This window comes from Amphiprion ocellaris, chromosome 9 (assembly GCF_022539595.1).
Source record: "Amphiprion ocellaris isolate individual 3 ecotype Okinawa chromosome 9, ASM2253959v1, whole genome shotgun sequence".
Classification (NCBI taxonomy): Eukaryota; Metazoa; Chordata; class Actinopteri; family Pomacentridae; genus Amphiprion; species Amphiprion ocellaris.
In genome coordinates, this window is record NC_072774.1 from 35,662,315 (window position 1) to 35,683,924 (window position 21,610).

At 40.6% G+C, this 21,610-nt stretch overlaps 3 protein-coding genes across 3 annotated transcripts in view; all 3 read right to left on the reverse strand.

Annotated features, from left to right (window-relative positions):
- Positions 1 to 3,207: 3,207 nt before the first annotated feature.
- Positions 3,208 to 5,532, reverse strand: LOC118471253 (mucin-1-like). The gene is made up of 4 exons (XM_035954663.2): positions 5,153 to 5,532; positions 4,862 to 5,032; positions 4,622 to 4,762; positions 3,208 to 4,525 (listed from the first exon to the last, which is right to left on the reverse strand). Exons 1-4 carry the CDS (start codon positions 5,489 to 5,491, stop codon positions 3,437 to 3,439), a joined length of 1,740 nt encoding a protein of 579 aa, XP_035810556.2. The 5' UTR covers positions 5,492 to 5,532; the 3' UTR covers positions 3,208 to 3,436.
- A 43-nt stretch (positions 5,533 to 5,575) lies between these two features.
- LOC118471250 (uncharacterized) lies at positions 5,576 to 9,265 on the reverse strand. The gene is made up of 9 exons (XM_055013943.1): positions 9,140 to 9,265; positions 8,946 to 9,032; positions 8,661 to 8,858; positions 8,488 to 8,568; positions 8,155 to 8,340; positions 7,430 to 8,043; positions 6,989 to 7,316; positions 5,977 to 6,784; positions 5,576 to 5,852 (listed from the first exon to the last, which is right to left on the reverse strand). The coding sequence occupies exons 1-9, from the start codon at positions 9,263 to 9,265 to the stop codon at positions 5,584 to 5,586; spliced, it is 2,697 nt and encodes an 898-aa protein (XP_054869918.1). The 3' UTR covers positions 5,576 to 5,583.
- A 4,060-nt stretch (positions 9,266 to 13,325) lies between these two features.
- The window catches only part of hace1 (HECT domain and ankyrin repeat containing E3 ubiquitin protein ligase 1), a 42,970-nt gene continuing 34,685 nt past the window's right edge, over positions 13,326 to 21,610 (reverse strand). Inside the window, exons 20-24 of the mRNA XM_055013480.1 lie at positions 19,865 to 19,996; positions 18,830 to 18,928; positions 17,472 to 17,542; positions 17,268 to 17,381; positions 13,326 to 16,199 (exon numbers count right to left, since the gene is read on the reverse strand). Of these exons, the coding sequence (XP_054869455.1) occupies positions 16,097 to 16,199; positions 17,268 to 17,381; positions 17,472 to 17,542; positions 18,830 to 18,928; positions 19,865 to 19,996 (519 nt within the window). The 3' untranslated portion in view covers positions 13,326 to 16,096. The remainder of the gene's footprint in view (positions 16,200 to 17,267; positions 17,382 to 17,471; positions 17,543 to 18,829; positions 18,929 to 19,864; positions 19,997 to 21,610) is intronic.

Consider the following 21,610-nt stretch of genomic DNA (forward strand, 5'->3'; position numbering starts at 1 on the left):
GCTCAGCTCAGATAAAGTCATTATTGTGGGTGACTTCAACATTCATGTTGATGTGGACAGTGACAGCCTTACGACTGCTTTTAATTCAATATTAGACTCAATTGGGTTTTCTCAACATGTAAATAAACCAACTCATAGTTTTAATCATACCCTTGACCTCGTTCTGACTTATGGCATAGAAATCAAACAGTTAACAGTATTTCCCCGGAACCCTCTTCTTTCTGACCATTTTATGATAACATTTCAATTTACAACAATAGATTGTATAGGAGTTAAGAATAAATATCATTACAGTAGATGTCTGTCTCACAATTCGGTGACTAAATTTAAGGAAATAATACCCTCTCTATTTAGTCCAGCACCACTTACTGATATAATGGAAGGGAAATATTATAATTTTACCCCCACAGAAGTGGATTTTATTGTTAATAATGCTGCAGCCTCACTGCGTACAACACTTGATAGTGTTGCACCTGTAAAAAAGAAAGTTCTATCTCAGAGAGGACCTGCTCCTTGGTATAATTCCCAGCTGCGGACTTTAAAGCAGGCGTCCCGAAAGCTGGAAAGGAAGTGCTACTCCACTAATTTAGAGGAAGTTTATGTAGCTTGGAAAAAAAGTCTAGTAATTTATAAAAAAGCTCTTCGTAATGCCAGGACAACATATTATTCATCTTTAATAGAGGAAAACAAGAACAACCCCAGGTTTCTCTTCAGCACTGTAGCCAGGCTGACAAAGAGTCAGAGCTCTGTTGAAACTTGTATTCCTTTAGCTTTGAGCAGTAACAACTTCATGAGCTTCTTAACAAATAAAATTATTACGATTAGAGAAAAAATTAATCTGGCCCTTCCTGCAAATGTCACAGATGTATCATCGATTACAGATACTTTAGAATTGGCTGTAAGACCAGATGGATATTTAGAATTTTTCACCCCCATACATCTCTCTGAACTCATTTCAATAGTTTCTACATCCAAACCATCAACATGTCTTTTAGATCCTATCCCAACTAGACTGTTCAAGGAGGCTTTACCTTTAATTAATTCCTCAATGTTAGATCTGATTAATCTCTCTCTAGTAACAGGTTATGTACCACAGGCTTTTAAGGTTGCTGTAATCAAACCTTTACTTAAAAAGCCCACTCTAGATCCAGATGTTTTAGCCAACTATAGACCAATTTCCAACCTCCCATTTCTCTCTAAAATTCTGGAAAGAACAGTTGCAAATCAATTATATGAACATTTACAAAGGAATAGCCTGTTTGAAGAGTTTCAGTCAGGCTTCAGAGTGCATCACAGCACAGAAACAGCTCTGGTGAAAGTTACTAATGACCTTCTCATAGCGTCAGATAATGGATTGGTCTCTATACTTATTCTGTTGGACCTTAGTGCAGCATTCGATACAATCGACCACAAACTTTTATTACAGCGACTAGAACATTCTATTGGCATTAAAGGGACAGCACTGGACTGGTTTAAATCCTACTTATCAGACAGGTTCCAGTTTGTGCATGTCAACAATGACTCTTCTGAGCATACTAGGGTTAATCATGGAGTTCCTCAGGGTTCTGTCTTAGGACCAATACTGTTCACATTATACATGCTTCCCTTAGGCAACATTATTAGGAAGCACTGTATTAATTTCCATTGTTATGCTGACGACACTCAATTGTATTTATCTATGAAGCCAAATGAAACTAATCAGCTAGCTAGACTGCAAGATTGTCTTAAGGACATAAAGACCTGGATGACTTATAATTTCTTACTACTAAATTCAGACAAGACTGAAGTCATTGTATTTGGCCCCAAACATCTTAGAGAATTGCTTTCAAAGCATATAGTTACTCTGGATGGCATTACATTGGCCTCCAGTACTACTGTGAGGAACCTCGGTGTTATCTTTGACCAGGACATGTCCTTTAACTCGCACATAAAACAAATCTGTAGGACTTCCTTTTTCCACCTGAGAAATATTGTGAAAATCAGGAACATCCTGTCTCAGAGTGATGCAGAAAAACTAGTCCATGCATTTGTTACTTCTAGGCTTGACTACTGTAATTCCTTATTATCAGGTTGTCCCAATAGCTCTCTGAAACATCTACAGCTGATCCAAAACGCTGCAGCCAGAGTACTGACGGGAGATAGCAAGAGAGATCATATTTCTCCTATATTGGTTTCTCTTCATTGGCTCCCTGTTAAATCTAGAATAGAATTCAAAATCCTTCTTCTGACATATAAAGCTCTTAACAACCAATCTCCATCATATCTTAAAGACCTGATAGTACCATATTACCCTAGCAGAACTCTTCGCTCTCAGACTGCAGGCTTACTTGTTGTTCCTAGAATCTCTAAAAGTAGAATGGGAGGCAGAGCCTTCAGTTATCAGGCACCTCTCCTGTGGAACCAGCTCCCAGTTTGGGTTCGGGAGGCGGACACCCTCTCTATTTTTAAGACCAGGCTTAAAACCTTCCTTTTTGACAAAGCTTATAGTTAGGGCTGACTGGGTGACCCTGACGGGGTGAGCTGGTGTTTTCATTTGCACAACTAACTTCCCCTCTTGACGTCCCTTTAGTTTGCCCCTAGTTATGAAGCTGGGGAACAATAGTCTGCTTAGGGGGGGGAAGAGGGCGAAAAGAAGGGGAAGAAGGGGAAGAAGGGGGGGAAGGAAAAAGGAGGAGAAAAAGGGAAAAAAATGGGAAAAATTAGGAAATAAAGACATGAATTAAGAGCCTTTCCTGGCCTTGAAGCCTTTCTGACTGTGTTGAATGCAATTTCTTATTTGAATTTTAATAATTTAGGCAAAATGTGTCATTTTACAGGATAATGGTCGGGGAAGCTGTGGATCCGAAGGTCGTCGGTTCGATCCCAGCTCGTAACATCTATATTCAAACACAAACTTTAGAGATATAACTAACTTTGACATAAAATTATGAGTGGCCTATTGTAAATGTAATGCTAACTGGTCAGACCTTCAGAAAACAGCTTTTTCTTATGTGCTATTGACAGAGCTGTATAAACAGTTATTGTTTTTTGTGTGTATCTACTTATATTGATACTCTTACAAATAACAAGGCCCATTTGATCAATTATGAAATGGTTTTGAATAAATGCTGTCCATATGAAGTCACTTTAGACTATGGAATAAGGTCTTTGTATTATTATACAGATATTTATGTAAAAAAACACCAAAGCACTGCTGCAGAAATAAAGACCAGATTTATTACAACATTTACAGATTAATTGGATATCACACAAACACACAAAGAAATACAAGACTTAAGTGCAGTATATACAATAAACAGTAACAATATTGAAACAATTTTAACACAACTATATAACAACAGTACAATATAAAAATAAAGAAACAATATTTTGTACAGCTCTATTTAAAACTATTTACAATATCTACACAGCATATCCAGTAAGGACGAAGAATCCATTACTGGTTTGCTCTTTTTCTCCGCATCTCCTCCATCCACTGGTCAAGTGGCAAACCAGCATTTTGTGGGCAGTATATGTGCCCATAATACTGGCTGTGTCCACTTTCTTTGGTGCGGGGCTGGTGGCACTGACCGCATTTATTTTTTTCAACAGTCCGATTGTATGGCCTGCGAGTAGGTGTAGGAGGAGGAAGAGGGCCAGCAGGCGCAACTGCTATTGGTGCAGGTGCAAGGACTTGTGGGGCCTGGAATATAAAGGGGCTAGCGGAAGGGGTGGGAATGAAGACCATGGGTGGGGGTGCCTGTCTTGGGAAGAGCTGCTTCTGAGCAGACAGCCTTGGTCGAACTATTGGTGGAGCATTCAGGGGTGGAAAAGCAGTGGATTTTCTTTTGAGCACTGCCTGCCCTGCTGTGCTTTCAGGCAGGTTGTACTCATGCTGGGGAGCAGGACGTGTCGGTGCAGCAGTGGGCCGTACCTGCGGTGGTGGAAGAGGCATGGGAGCTACAGAAATTGTGGCAGGGAGATTGACTCCCTGCAGCAGAATTCTGCAGTCCTGCCTCTTCAGCCTTTTATTGTGCCACTGTATAAGAGTTGTTTGATTGACTGCAAACAACTGCAGGGTAGTACTCTGCATAACTGTGCCGTTTCCCAGGACCAGCTGCCGAATTTTGTTGTAGTCCCTGAGAATCAGCGTCCACCGTGTTAGAGCATAATTGTCTTTTTTTTGAGGGCTCTTATGGATGTTGCAGAGTTTAATGAACATGACTTCTACCAGGCGACAACAGTCTGGCCACTGGGCAGGAGATCCTGATGAACCCAGGACACAGCGAGTCATGCTTTCCACCCCTGGTGTAAATTCAGCCTTTCGTTTTGGCTGTTTATACCGCCCAGTCGTCAGGCGCACCTGGTGCCGAGCGGCATATGCCACACGCTGCTGGTCATATGGCAGAAGATTTTGCCATAAGGCTATAATGGTACTGGCCTGCTGGTTAGTCAGAGTTTGGCCATTTTCAGCCCGTAACCCGACCAAGTACTCTGCCAGACTGTCCACTCGGTCCATCCCTGGGATGTTGTGTTCATCCACAGCCTGGTCAATATAACAATACAATAAAAGTCAACAACAATACTACCACAAGCAGAAACATAACATTTAAGTACAGTGTAACCTCAGAGTGAGACTCACCTCTTGCTCGGGTGCTGCTGGGCACATAGCTGGTTGCCCACAAGGAGCGTCAGCTGTAGCAGTTGAGACAGAGGTCGTGACTGCGGTGGGGAGAGGAGGAGCAGAGGGAGAGCTGGAGGTGGAAACTGATGCACCAGTGGCCTGTTAAACATGATGGATGAGCATTAGAAATATACCACAATAATCAAAAATGTATTCTTGACACTTTGTTACAACATAGATTACAAAAAATGTCCCCACCTGTTGGTGAGATTGTGCTGGGCTCATGGCTGGTGGTCCAGAGGGACCAGCAGGTGCATCTGTGGCAGTGGAGATGGCGGCTGTGACAGTGGTGGGGAAAGGAGGAGCAGAGGCTGAGCTGGTGGTGACAGCTGATGCGCAGAAGGACACAATGGAGCTCAAATCCTTAGCCTGAAAAAGATTAGAACACAAATAAACATCAGAACTCTACCAAAAATATAACATATTAAAATACATGTCAAGATATTACAAACATCAGCTGTTCCAGATGAGAATATTAGTAATACTTACTAGCTGTTGCAGAGGTTGTGCTGGTGTGGGTGGTGTAACCAGTGGACCAGCAACGGTTGTGGCAGGCACAGTAGCTGGAAGGTCAGTGGGAGCAGGGAGGTATGGGGCAGAAGAGGTGGCATCAGATGTAGGAGGCTGGACAGAGGTGGGAGTTCCTGCACTACAGGCTGAGGTGGTGATGGATGTTGATGGCTGAGAGGATGTGTCTGTGATGTCTAAAAGCCCAACAGTGGGGTCCACATTGGCATCCTCAAAACCCTCATCTTCCAGCTCCTCCTCAGTGCCTATGTCCTCCAGCATCTGGTCAGTCTCCTCTGTGTCAGGCTCAATGTTCTGCATGGCCCTTCCAGTTTGTCTGAACAGGTAATCAATACCTATTAGCTCTCCTAGGAAGGACAATTGGAACAGAATTTTTAAGAAAACAATGGCAATTAAATAAACGTATTTCGTTTATGTGTGTAAGAACACATGACAGAATATTTAAACTCACCGGTGTACACAGAAGGAGGCTGAAAAGATGGGACGAGCTTCCTGCCAAGTACCTTGGTACTGTAATTGTTCACACACTGTACAAGGTCCCCTGAGTAGCTCAGCAGTGATGGTGGCTTGACTGCCATAGAAGCAGCTTCTCTGTCCTGGTTCCATCTATTAAGGCCTTCCAGGAGGTACAGCTGAAAATTCAGACTGTTTGCGCTCGTTCCTTAAAATAAATTAAAACAAAGAAACAGTACTGACACTGTGTCTCTGTTGTCAAGCAATATTATACAACATAATTTTAACCCTAACATATTTAGCCTTGCTGATAAATAGTGATTAATACTAACCTGGAATGAACCTGTGAAGATGGCAGTGGAAGGACTCAAGTGATGTTGACCCCCTGGCGCACCTGTATTTAGGGAGGATAACTCCCTCTTTGGTGGTGGTACTCCCTGTCTCAGTGTACAGGAGCACACCTGGTTGGTCCTGAATGCATTTTACATGCCTCTTCTGGACTCTCCAAATGTGCTGCATCCTCTCCTGGTCCAAGAGTGGGACACCAAGAAGGTCTCTGCCCTTCACACCCATCAGCTCATTAAGCAGCGCCTCGATCATGAGGATAGTCTGCACCTCCCCTCTTGTCCGCCTTCTGCAGTGCAGAGCCAGGTCATCTTTGGTAATCTGCTGGTCCACTATTTTGTCAGTGATACCAGGGACACCATCTCTCCTCAGCTGCTCCCTTTTGGCTCTCCGTAGCAGTGCTACATCACTGCTGTCCCACTCAAAGATACAGCATGACAGCTTGGCCATAAAGGTGGGGTACAGGGGATGTGCATCATTGGTACATCCTGATGCCAGCCGCCGCATGAAGTGGTAGATGTCAAGCTTAACAACTACATGCGGCCACCCACCAAACCTCTCTTTGAGCTTAGTTTGTCCTCCTTGCTCTGTGCAGCAGTCAGTGTCTACGTACAAGAGCTGAGGAGGAGCCACTCCGGCATTACTGTACCTTTGGATCAGGTCTGCAGCCATGAGGTCCAGCCCGGAACCCTCCTGAGCAGTCAGGACACTGATGAGGATTTGGCCCACCTCATTACTCACTGATGTGAGCCATAGTCCGGTCCCTTTGGCAGTGCCTGACAGCTTCTTGGTTATCTATAATGACACACAAAAAGAAAATTCAGTGTCATGGTTTCTGATGTGACTCAGTGCATTAGTATCACATTTAATTTTCATACAAAGCATATTATTCATAGCTCTCTCTTTTTACTTGTGTTGTACTGAACAGCATTTATGCTTACAATTAGCAATTTCACAGAGGAAAAATGTCAGAAACAATGCATCATTAACGTTATTTACCTTTTTTGTTGAGTCCATTTTGAGTATGCTACCAAAGGTGGATGTTATGCTGGCTTTTATGTGGTCAAGTCTGCTCAGAATATCTCGCCCATACACAGCCAACATCCACCTGTGACTTGGTACAGCTACTGGGTCAGGGGGCTCCTGAAACCTGACAGGGAGCAAGCTTGGCTGTGCTACAAAGTCAGAGCATGCACCAAGGTATCGGCAGAGGCGCTTGAGCCACTCCTCGCTGTGGTTTTCTTTCAGCTGTTTAACCAAGCGGGTGGGGCTGTTACCCAGTGTCCTCTCCCTCAAAAATCTTATGACACGGATGTCACATGCAAATCTGTTTTAAACACAGAGAGAGAAAGATAGACAAAAGAACCATAAATAATAAATAAACAGAGTTAATTATTGGTCTGTTTTGACTACAAACATTTGTCACACAGGTTCACTCACTTCTGAGTCAGGATGAGTCTGAACTCCATCCTGTGAGCCATATCAAGTTGGTCCAGGACAGTCTTGCTGGAGGATATGTAATTTATCCTGCAACCAACGGAATTGCATCTCAGTGTCTCTGTAATTAACAGGTAATACCTGTCAATGTCCAAGACCTTGCGAGCCCTCTTGTGTGCTCCAGCACCTGTGAGCTGTTTCCCACATGCAGGGCAGTACAGCTTCACCTTCCACAGGTGATATGGCATCCATAAGAGAAGTCTGTGTGTGAAAAAACGTTCTGGAGTGGGGGCCTGATGATAAATAAGCGCTGGCTCTGGTGGCGCATACCAGAGTTTCAGGTCTGTGCGCAGTCGCTGGTTTTTCCAGATGGCTGCGGAAATCCATTTCTGGTCCTGAACAGGTATGTTCTTTTTCATCTCTGCTGGGAGCCAGCACGGCTCAGAACCTGCAGGAGTCTCCACATCTCCTGCTGTTTGAGTGTGCAGAGGGTCAGGTGTGGTGAGCTCAGAGCAACCAGTCTGAGATGGAGCAGTGGAGGGGACATCAACGGAGGTCACAGAGGTCGGCACAGAGGACAGAGGGATGAGATGAGCTGAGGAGGACGCTGATGCTTCCTGATATTTTCAAAAGAACAACATAGACACATAATTATAAAGATGAAATTCTTCTTTTAAGCTTAGTAAAATATCAATGTAAAGAAAATAACTACACTTTAATTTACTCACAGCTCTAGCAGTAGCTGGTGGAACAGAGGCAGCGGAGGTGCTTGTGGCCACAGGCGAGGGAGGAAGAGAGAGAGGAGAGACAGCCTGGATGAATGTCCTTGGACTGCGGGCAGGCGACTGTGGTCTGCTTGCCGTGGCACTTATAACAGTGCTAGGCATAGTCGAAGCGGGAGAAGAGCTAGAGACCTAATGAGAAAAGAGGAGAACAGTTCACAACATCATAGATGGCAGTTGATTATTAGACATTACAGTCACTGAGAACTACACATTTCAACATCCTCACTGTAATTACCCAGGCAAAACTATACAGTTGCAGCACTGCACAGACATTACCTTGCTAACATGCTTCCCAGCCAAACTTAAGTTGGGCGTTAAGGCAACACCACGAGACCCTCCAAACCTTGGCTTCATAAACTGAAAAACACAATAATGTGAAGTATTTCATTAAAAATGTTTTCTCCAAATATTTTTTTATTATAAACTCTTAGAACATCATAAATATCTACCGATGCCAAAGTCAAAGAAGGCTTCCGAGGTGTCTGCCCAGATGTTGCTGCTAGTCCAGATGTTCGTGGCCGCTCTGTCTGTGTAGACGACGCTGCTGAGGGACCTGGTTGTGGAGGCCCAGGATGTGGAGGCTCAGGTCGTGGAGGCTCAGGTCGTGGAGGCTCAGGTCGTGGAGGCTCAGGGACAGAGCTGGAAGGCTACAAGTGCACAGAGAAGAAAGAGGGAATTTATTCATAGAGAATACAACACCTGTAGCTATGAATGTAATGAAAGATCAGTGATACCTTCTTTGTATGGAAACCACAGCTACATGCCTGTGTCCCTCCAAACAGAGAGGCCTGTCCCCTCAGCTGCATCGGACATTTCTCAATCTATAATAAAATTTGAGTATGTCATAAGAATGTATTCCGCTTTTAGTTTAATTAGTTTTATCCCCAATAACTGCAGAATTATTGTTGATTATTCTGTCCAGGTTTACCTTCAGGTACAGTTCGTGCCACTTTCTCTGGCGTGGTGCTGGTCTGTTTCCTGCCTCAGAGGGCCAAACCCCAGAGGCAGCAAACCTTCTCAGACGGGACACCCACTCCTCATCTGACATAGCCATTGCTTGTGTTTCATCCAGACAGCTCTCTGGTTTTCATGTTGGTTACAGCGTGACTATAACATGACTAACTATAGATGCTGTCTGCACAGGCAAAACCAAAATGTGAAACTGAACATAGACCCTGAGTGCTATTTATTGTTTAAATAATCAGTGTAATAAGACACACCTGTTCCAGTACTTTTGCTCACATGAAAAATGGTTGGGTTCAAACAAAAGGTGCTAAGTATCAGATCCAGATGTAAATACCTGGAAATAAAAGCTGAAATGTTGATCTCTCATCTCATATTCATTGATGTCAAACACAAATGTTTTCAGTCTACAGCAAAAATGAAGGAATTGGCCTCATTGTTCCAATACTTTTGGAAGGGAGTGTATTTGTATAATTAATATATGGTTTGTTCAAAATTTGAAGCATGTAGAACAATGACAATGTGACTGTATCTGTGTATACCGTAAAATGAATACAGGAAGAGGAGAAAGCAAGGTCTAACGAAGAACACAACAGGCAAAAGATGTTTTGCAGAATAAAACTGCATTTCTGTTGAGCAGCAGCAGTGTGTATTCCTGTGTCTGAATGCAGAGCTTTGAACTGATGTAATCAGTGTGTGTTGATGCAGAGGCAATAACTCCACATGGGGGAAATCCAAAGAAGTGCATATATCTCTGTCATGAAGACAGTGAAAAAAAAAACAAAAAAAAAAAAAACAGAGCTAGCAAAGTATTTATCTGTAGAGAGTGGATCACCTGTGTGGGATCTACAAACAGAGAGGAATAAAAAAAAATAGGCAAGATGAACAGTCACTTTACTGTGTGTTGTTTCAAAAATGTATCAAGGATTCACAATATGTTACACAAATACATCTGTAAACATTATGTACATTACTAACAAGTAGCATGGCTTATAATACATTTCTGCATGGACAGACTGTATTGTCCCTTGTGACTGCACAACACTCTACTTACATATCCAGAAATGCATTTCTTTCAACCTCGATCCCAGTCTTAGGCTCGATCTTAGCCTTGGGATGAAGACATCCAGACTAAGTAGCCACATGAGTGACAAGTGGTAAATGGGCACAATCCAGAACTGTTTGGTGAAGCCAAAAGCTTTATCCCTTATCTTAAACCTAACCGCAAAATAAACTCCTTGTTGCTCTTCGTCTTCAAAGATGTTGCATGTGACTGTATGGTTGGATATACAGTACAGTGCAAAATGTACACAATTTACATGTTCCTCAGCAGGCATCTTTAGCTTGTATTGGACAAGATCAAGGGCTGCAAAGTGAAAACATAAAAAACAAAACAAAGAAGTAACTTCCTAAAATGACACTATACTGTTGTACACTACAAGACACTATATAGTAGATGGATAGTGGAAGAGTGGATATTTTGAAGATCTATAAAACTAAAAGTGGAATTTGTTCACTTTGACATTGTGAAGTGGCTAAAAAGCCTGGCTTCCGTTTGCTCTGTATTCTTAGACATGAAAGCTGTGGCCATGGTAATGACATACTAATGTTGTGAAGTTGTTGCCATGGCAAAAATCCTGCGTTTAAACAAGTGTGCACTCCATTATTGTTAGGTGAGGTGGAGTTTCCAAGGGGACCAGGTAGTGTGGTCAAGAATAAAGTTAGACAGATATATGGGTTTGCCAGTAGTGCAGCCTTTCATTAGAAATCAAATAATATCCTTTACCCAGGGTGATTCTTGTAGGTGCTGTTCACTGTTTTGGCTAAATCCTTGGATTCAAGTTATATTATCACATCCCAACACCAAACCAAAGCCAACCACCTCAATCCTTTAGTCCTGTGACACACCTGCAAATATGAATAGCCCCCCTTCCTGCACTGAGCTATAAATACCTACAAATAGCTCTGTGCAGGAAGGGGGCATTGTAAGAACATTTTTCAGAAGAGAAACTGTTATTAAAAGATAGTAATGTTTACAGTATTACAACTAAACCAACCATATTGTCAGGGTTAATATTAGAGTAAATCATGCCAGAGTTGTTGTACAGGGGCGTATAGCATGTGTCAGCCCCACTGGCTTTGGTTAGCTAGCAGTCTTTTTCTCCTTCCTTACCTTATATCCCTGTCTGTGGGCATGGCTGGGTGCAGGTGTGTGTATGTGTGCAAACTTGAGTGGCAATCTAATCAACAGGAATGAAGACACCTGCACAGGAGGCTTGATCGTCTCCATTCACCAAAAAACTGTGGTTCAGACCATCATTCAGCATCAAAAAATTTATCCTGATGCAGCCAGCCTGTCCAGGCCAAGCTACACTTTAGCCTCAGGTTTTTGCATGCTAGATTCTGACATTTGTTTGATCTGCTGTAGTTCTCCGTCCAGCTGTTTCATCGTCATCTCAAACCACATTGCAATTCCTCTGAACATCCCCCTTGTCACTACAGAGACCATTCCACCGGACCTTCCATCCTGGTCGAGTTTTCCAGATCCTCTGTTTGTCTCTGCTTACCCTCCCATGTACCTGGATCACCTGTCCCCTAGGTCTTCCCAACCTGCCCACTAAGCTTTGAATGTAATAGCATGTGTTAGTAGCATTCGCTTGATCTGCTTTATTGTTTGTTTGTGTTGCTCTTGCCTTTCAGTAGCTGCTAGCCCTGTAGTTTGGTAGTAGTTCTGTTCAGCCTGTTTCTGGTTTACTCCGTAACTTATTTACATATACTGTTCCTAGCATTGTTTTTTTGGTCTTTGGTCAGTGATTGTAATTGTTTGGCTTTTGTCATTTTTTTTTGCTTTCACTTTATTGTGGATATGAATCTCATAGCTGTTCATAAATCCAATGAGTTGTACCATATGATCCTGACAGAAAATGACCTTGTCGACAACCATGGAGGACATCTGGTTTAATCAGTGGTTCATTAAAGGGGAGTATTGACTATTTCACAAAAATAGTCATTTAATCTGATTCAACTTCCCGTATTGATCTGTAAAGTTACATGAAACATAATTTAGATATTTTGACGGTTGCATATTGGGAAAATCCATTTTACTGTGATCATTATAAAGTGATTTCAAACCAGTTTCACTGTCTTTTTTTGCCTCTGTAAGGCAATGTAATTCCAAAACAGAAACTGATGTGCTTAAAATCTTGTCTGTAATTTTATAATTTGCTCTTAGTTTTGTGAAATATGCCACTCTGGTGCCAGTAGACCTATCTATGTTTACAATTAGTCACTTGCTGCCAACTCTGCCTGTTTCATGTTAGTACACTAATAACCATGTTCAGAATCCCAAGGGTTGACTTCCCCAGCTGATAACCAGGTTTGTGTGACAGATTATCCTGACAGCAATGTTCAGTTTAGTGAAGCTACATGACAAAAACATACCCTCTGTGGCCACAGTCACTGCATTTGAATTCCCACAGAATTGCACACTGCATTCAATACAGCACACTGCCAACAGTCGGCCTTCTCTGCAGTCACCCTCTGTGGCTACCGTCCTTGTGGAGGGTGTCGATGATTGTCGTCTGGACAACTTTCAAAACAGTAATCTTCCCTAGGATTGCAGTTGTAAGTACTGAACTAGACCAAGAGATACACGATTTATACTGTTTTCTAATAGTAATTTACTCAAACCCAAAATTGAAATGTTCTAATAATTGGAGATACTGTATTTTTGCATTTGCTTTATTTAATAATCAAAACAAAGTTTGTGTAGCAGTAATTTGCTTCTGATGTCCCCTTTTAGAGCTTTTTAATAAGTCGGGTGGAAGAGGACGAGGAGCAGGGCAGAGGTTGCAGACAGTGTAATATGCTGTTAGGGCACAGCTGAGGCAGATGCTGAACAGCTGAACATTATTTAAAGGGATTTAGTAGCAGTAGCAAACTGATGACCTACCAAAGTGCTCATGTTGTGGCCACATAGAGTACACATACATCTGTGCTGGAAAACAAGCAATACTGTGTGCAGGCTTTTACTTTCACCTCACTCTTAATACCTTCCATTTTTTTATCTGAGTACAGTATGTTTGGACAGACAAGCTGGCCTCTGCAGCTCACTGACAATTACCATCAACATACCAAGATTACCAAACCACTTCAAGTATCAAAACGTTTTATTAGATAAAATTTTAATGCATAACATGTATTTCATGGTAAAATACCTAATTTAATACTGCAAACATTTGCAGTAGAATGTATAAAGGCTGCATTTACAATAAAACATTAACATCTGTTTACAAAAGCATTTCAGATATCGAATTTAAAGCAATACTGACAGATATGGCAAAATAGTAAATTAATGTGTAAACTCCCTTTAAAAACATAGAGGAAAACTACTCAAGAGGTTTGTGTGATACATTCAGAATGTTACCTCAATCCCTTTTGTCATGAGAAAATATATATTGTTCGTTGTAAAATTCTGTGAAACAAGGACATGTACAAACAGAAGGCTATCATTAAAGAAGATTATTCATTCTTGGAATACAAATAACAGCAAAATAGTGACTGAAAAAATGAACTTGTCACGGTCTGTCACAGACACATGCACTTTATGCTACAGGAATGGAAGGGTGTGTCCACTACCTACATCAACGTATTTGTGAACAGTTTCTTTTTTGCAAACACACTTTCTGTCACAGCTGAATAAGTCCAGTCTGAAATACAACTTAAATAAAACCTGTTTGCTTAGAAATCAATAAACAGCTATACTTTGCTTTTAGTTAATGTATGTTTTTCTTCATAATTGTAATTACCCAAAAGAAAAGAAAAAAAAAACTTGTTTTCCTGCAGTGACAGCACCCCTTTACTGCTATTCTCCAGCAAATATAAATTGTTACCCGCTGACAGTGTCTTTACTGCTGTTTGATTAGTGACATATCTGTGTCAGTACCAGGGCCAAGTATCTCTTTCACTTTGCACCTTTATTTTAATTATTTAATCTGGTAATTTGCATGAAGCAAGTCAATAAATGAAGGGGGGGAAAGCTGGCCCCAGTGAAGCACTGTAGAGTCCTAAAAGACTTTAATACACTGGGCTTTTACCCAAATATGCTGCTAGTGGTAGATCATTTTATTTAGCAATCAAACACGACATAATTTAATATGCAATCAAAAAAGCAAAAATATAATCTGTAACTACGCCATCTGCAGTAGCCTATAGGCTTTTTTCAACAATTGTCATTATTACACTTACTGAATCAGTTGCTTCATTTTTTTAAAATTTAGTGATTAGTTATATTCCATACTCTAAGTGATGTCACTGCATCCAAGTGGGTTCAATAATCTTTGTGGGGTTTTTTTGCTAAAAAAAATACATAAAAAGGTATTGATTCTTAAAGTGAACCTGTGTGCAACATCTTACCTGTTTGCTCTGCACTCAATCCTTGCAGCTATTTAATAAAATTAAATAAAAGGAAGCCTAAGTTACATGTGTGTGTGGCAAACATTTCACAGTTTCATACTAAACGGTGAAAGTTGGCAACTGAAGAGGGCAGAGCTAACGGTGCAATTTAGATGTCATGACACAGTTCCAGCTCTAGTGGGCTCCAGCATTTGATTTAGTTATGCAATGTCAACTCCTGCAGCCCGTTTGCTTTTCAAGCTAATGGAGTAACTGGACTGGTCATTTACAGCCACTAAATCTGGACCCGTATAGCTAATTCTAGATTGATATCCTCCCTTATATAATACAGAACAAACAGCAGTGAGTGTGCAGGAGTTGCTGGTGTTGAAATAACCTCAACAAATAGTAGCACATTAGCTAAATAGACAAATCCATCCACATACTTTGGTGTACATTTAGTCTGTGTCTGTTTCTTCGGGTTCAGGTCGCTCAGTGTCAGTCATTGTAAATGTTAATACTGCATCATACAATATTTTAGACATCAGTATTTTCTGTCACCAATTGGAATTTGACCCTCTTGTGTTCCAACATAGACATAACAGGGGTAACTGGAGTGGTTTTCCTGGCTTCCTTTGTAAGATCTTGACTGGCCTGCAAAACGCTGACCTTAACACCATCCAACAGCTTTGGGATGAACACAAATACAGATTACAGTCTGGGTCTGAAACCACAACAGTGGAAGATCTGCTATCATTTTGGAATGACAACTACAACATATGGCTAGAACATGAGGTTGTTGGCATTATTTTGCCTATGTGGTTATTGTTTTACTGTATTTAAACTAAATTAAATAATCTGGTTTCTCCTCAATGAAATGAGGGAATAAAAAAATAAAAACCCACTTAGATATAATATTGGCACTGGCCTCTCACTGGAGCCTGACGGTAAGTCATTTGAGTTGTTCAGACAAAATCTACTGACCAAAGTATCAAGGAGTGTTAAAATAGGGAGATGGAAACAGAAGGCAAATGGCAGGGCAAACACAAAATATAGATTTGTTCCACTGTATGAGTTTGATATACCTGCATCTTATTCCTGATATGTTTGATGCACATTGACTGATTGCTTGTTCAAAACTGATCAATTCTTTTCTAAACTTGTTCCACTGGAACACAATCGATGTGTGGCATTCTGTAAGGCTGCATTTTATAATAATAATAATAATAATAATGTGTGTTTTAAATAAGGAATTCATGATATAAATTCTGTCATATAATTATTATTTGCAGAAACAGCAGAAATGACCACATACCAGCTTTGATCAGTAAATGTATGTGGTGAACTAGAACCTGTGGTCTCTGCTCAGTCTGTTGTGCTTCCTCAGCAGCTCTTCAAGAACAATTTGGATTTTCTTTATTTGTAAAGCAAAAGCAGCATCTGACTACAAACAGGGTCTGTGAAGGAGGAGGAGGTGGGAGTTGCATGACTCCACAAACTGTCATAGCAGCAGGAGCTGGTAGGACGTTTACGCCATGGTGTACCCGTAACTCCCACAATGCAGCGCTACCAGCAGCCGATCTTTCAAGACCTCTTTGCTAGGATATTCTGGGAGTTTCAGCATGTTGATACTGCAGAGAGGGAGAAAAGAGTGATTTTCAAGGGTCATGGCAATGGCACACTGTGGTCTCATATCCAGTTCCCAGCTCATATGTCGGAACTGGAGGAAAGTCAGTGTGTCATTGTTTTCTAAAAGAAGAAATTCATCAATAAGAATTACCTGTCTGCCATGCCAAGGCCTCTCCTTGTTTTCAAATTTTACCATCAGTGTACAAGGATATCACTAGCCAGTGTCACCAACATGATGGGAACACATTGCCCTCTAGTGCTTAGGAACATCTGTCAAAGGTCCCTTTGTTAAGGTCCTTTAGTTAAGGCCCCTTATCTGTGGAGGACGTTGAATGACATTTACTATGTCTGTATGTCTGTCTCAGCAGGGGCTTGAGAGGAAAAGGTGACAGACTGCATAGTGAGCCAGGGCCATAAGCCCATTTTAAGTTAAACTGTGAACAGTTTTGTGATCAAGTCAAAACTAAGTTCACAGAGACCAAACAGTGCTCACTTAACAATTCATAGGAAAATTCCTGGAAATGATAATGTAACAATTTGAATGCTGACAGTGGCAAATTAGCACACTTTCAAATACGAATTTCCAATTAATTTCAAGTGTAAACTAGTCTTTTAATCACTGTACAAAATCTCAGACATGCATGCAAAAAAATGGTGCAGTGGACAATTGAGAAATATAAAACAACAAAGATCCCACAATAATGGGGTGTGTAATGATTGTTTCTAAGAGAAAAACACACAGTACCTGCACCCAATTAAGGTATTTTTAAAAAATAACATCTCTATGGTGAATTGATGGCTGACTGGCAGCAGAATAGGCTATTAGAGCTGCTATATGAGTGGCAAGCAATGATGTTCTATAAAAGTAAAAAAACAATGTAATAATGTAAACTGACAGAAGGCAAAGACTGCACTAAATGATACTGTTGACTGGGAAACAACCCAGAGATAAATCATCTGTGAGACACTAATAAGTCAAGCATAAACAAATAAATATCTTATACAGGGATGACCAACTCCAAATACAAGAAGACTGAATAGAACTGAATCAAAAGACAAAGCGTATTTACCAGGTACTGGAGGTAGGCAGTAGGTTGGAGGTGTACGGTACTGCAGCAACTGTGAATTTCTGTAAACCACTGCCACCCATCAAGTAAGCAAAGCCACCATGAGGAACTCTGGAACTGAGAGAAAGAAAATAGCACTTAATTCACTTCATTAGACACTGACACTTTTTTATATTGAGAACTATAGTGGAAATCCTGCAGTGACACCTTCCGGTCACAAACTGAAGCAGAAGAACCCGTTCCTCCTGGGTCAAGCTCTTTACCACTTCCCAGAACCACTGCAAAAAAACACAAACAGATGAGTCATACCAGTGTACACCAAATACAGGTTAAAAAAGACAGAATCAGGGAACACAGAAGGTGCATATCGTTAGGAAGAATGAAACTATTCCTCCTCAGTCAGCCACGCTCTTTAATATCATTCTCATCTTTTTAAGGAAATCTGTTACTTTGAATGATTTTGTTTTTTAAAACTATTTTTGAAATGTAAAATGATGCCGAAATGTTTAAAGTACTGGTCTGACAATATATTTCCCTTCACTTATCATTTACTTGGAGGTGAGTCAGGAAACATGAGAACATGAGAGACTGCAGGTGTATGATAAACTGGAGCTACAGAAAGAACCTGACTGGAACCTAACTATATCCAACTTCGGACACGTTATAAATTTTGTAGTTTTCAAAATCAAGTCAAACCTGTTTGCGTTTTTTTTTTTGTTGTTGTTTTTTTTTGTGTTTGTTTTTTTTTTTTTTTAATGGGACAATTCGTATTAATGTACATTTCCACATAAATACAAGAGATTATAACCATACGGCAAATTTCCATCTCGTGTCCCATTGGCAGATCAAAAATAAAGAAATTACAAAGAACATAATACCATAACTGAACAAAGACATACAAAGAAGAAAAACAAGCAACAAGCGACAACACATAGTGCACATAACAGACAAAAGCTGGGAGACCAAGACAAGCTACCAAGCATTAATTAATTAACATTTACACATGATTATATTGCAAATATCTTTTTGTTGCTATAGCACATATCCCTCTATCATTATTGCACATTACTATACTACACTTATCCCTCTGTCACTATAACATAAGATTCTAATGAACAAAAGCTGTGTGTAAACTCCATTCCATACCCCTTTACATATAATGCTAAAGATCTGATGTGTGGGCACATTTGGCTGTCTACGCTGAGTGGATTGATGGTTTACCAGCTGTTAGATTCTGAGAACATTATCTCTTGTCAAAATTAGAAACGTTGAATGACAAACCAACTGACAACAAATGACCATATAGGATGAATATTTGTGCTCTTGAGGTGCAAAATGAATTGAGGAGAGTAATCAGTTCTTCGGTCAGACATTTATGAAGTGTATTCCTGAATGTCACTTCCTTCTAAATCTTGTTTTCAAAGTAATACATAAATGTAATGTGGTAACAACCTGTGCCTACAGGTAAATATTCATGCTACCAGAAATCCAGATGATTCAGGTGAAACACAACCATCTTGTCTCAAAAGATTCACTCCATGTAAGGTGGCAGAAAAAGGGCCGACCTGGATTACTGGCTCCTGAGGGTCGTAGCCACTGGTGTACTCCGTGTTCCGGCACCAATCTTGCACATCGATCTCTGGCATCCCTGACAGCAGGAGTTCCTGTATGCATGCACATGCATGAACACACACATACACACACACACACACACATGTGCATAGACACACACACGCACACACACACACACACACACACACACACACACACACACACACACACACACACACACACACGTGCATAGACACGCACACACACACACACACACACACACACACACATGTGCATAGACACGCACACACACACACACACACACACACACACACACACGTGCATAGACACACACACGCACACACACACACACACACACACACACACACCATCAAGAAAAGCTAGCGACTAGCTGAAAGATGGAAATCAAAAAGGAGGAGAAAACACCTAGAAACTACCAGGCTTAGGGTTAATCAAACACTACTGTCCACCTCTGACACACAATGCAGTTTGATGACAAGCCTGGTTTTCTACAGGTAGACCCCCTTTATTTGCACTGATTCTTAGTACTGTACAGATCTGACTTTTCCATCTCAATACCATATTCAAGATCTCACTTCAGCATATCTGCCAATAGTAACATTTTAATATTGTAACACTAGACAAACATATTTGTTGTCAAGAAAGACCAGAATCAACAGTGTGTATCCACCTCACAGTACTTTCTGACTGCCCTGTTCTGTCCTAAGCCGATATATTCCAAATACACCTCACAAATTAAGTATTGCCTCAAGTCTCAGAAATGTCCTTAATAGCCAGCTGCTGTTTTTTCTAACTTACTCAAACATGAGAAAATAGTGCTTCAGTGAGTTTTTTGGGCAGTTGGATGTGGTAAGGGAGAATACAGTGTGTGTATTCAAAGTAATGAAGGAACATATCATAAAGTACAACTGTAGCTTATTAATGTGTTAACTGTCTTTGTGCTTAACAGCACAGTGGAACAAACTATAAGTAGAGAAAGACAGAGAGGTTGGAGAAGGCCAACTAACCAATTCATATTCGTCAAAAAGCTGAATGAGTGATGGGGGAATGAAGGTGTGGAATCCCAGTAAGAAGGCATTTATCTGAGGCTGGATGGCTCTCGTCATCCTCAGCTCCGTCACCAGCTGGACATATTCAGCCTTAGAGAAGACAAACACACCCAGATCAAAGTCTTTCACAAAATACTGATAAACATGAGAAACAGACTGAGTTCATATGTAATTATTCTTTCTATAATTATTCTTTATAGGACAGTGCCATCTGCAGGAACACTGCAAGTACTACACTCCTATTAGGAATTCCATAGACAAAAGACTAGAGGAGAGAGATCAATTCAATGTCATCTTCAACCAACCTGCTCTACGACACCACAAAAATACTCTACAGTCTCTTGCAAGTATTCATGCCGCTTGAACTTTTTCCACATTTTTTCACATTACAGGCGCATACTTGAATATATTTTATTGGGATTTTATGTGATAGACCAACACAAAAGCAATTTCTTTATCCACATGACCTGCTGCTAAATTTATAAGTGTCTCACTGGTCATCAATTAAACCTCTAAAATATCATTTTTGTTCGTATGTTCATATTTTTTTCCATGAAAATAATTCCTACATGTCTTGAAATGACAACTGTGTAACTCTACACCATTTCCTACTTTAGCATGCATGGATCTCTGAATGTACAATCCCACACTTAAACACACTTCTCTGGTGCTTCCCTGCAGGTTGAGCACACCAGCTCACCTACAGCTCTGCTTGCAGGTAAGTTGTAATATTGGAATAATTCACTCATACATGTTCAAACCAGGATCGATTCTGAAACAGAACAATGATACACAAAAGCAAGCTGCTTTCTTACATTTGTTTGCTTTCTTACATTTGTCTGAATCCATGTGTTTGACACTGGCACTGCTACAATGCAGTTTAACGGTGGAAATGCTCAGACATGGTGTTGACTGCTTATTCACTCATGATATGTCTTCTAGTATATAAACCACCATGAGAACACATAAACAAGGTAGAAACATGATTATTAGAGGGTTTTTTTAAATGAATAGCTTGACAATTTGGAAAATAGACTTTTTGGCTTCTTGCTGAGACTTTGTACCTCAGCCCATCATCTACATCACTCTCTTGTCTGTACAGTGTGCAGTAAATATGTAGTTGCAGTAAGCTGTATGGTGTGGAAAGAGAGGGAACAGCACACCTAACAACAGTTATGTATCAACAGCTCTAATGCCCTCTCATTAACACATTATATTTCAATTGTACAATCAGCTCAAAAAATGAAGAGTAAAATTGTGACATGGTTTTGGAAGAGGTTTCCAGGCATCAGATTGAGAGCCCATGGTAAAAGAAATTGCACGTTGTCTGTTCTATCAGTTTTATCCAGGCTTTACATAACATGCTCTCAAAACTAAGATGTTTTTTTTTCTACTTAGAATTGTTTTTTAAAAATCCCTAAAGTCCTCCCAGCTTATTCTGTCCAAACATCATCACACATACACAATTAGCTGAAAGTAAACTGCAGTTACCCGATTCCTGTAAAATCCTCATTTACATTCAGCAGATCGTTACCCAGATTCTCCCTCTTCACTGAATATATTTGGGAGCAAGGGCTGATTTATTTCATTTTAAGATTACACATTCTGACAGCACATTCAAGCGACAGGTTGTGTATCGTTTTCTTACAGCACAAATTAGTTCAATTTTTACTAACAGTCAGGAGTACTGCTGTGGAACCCAAC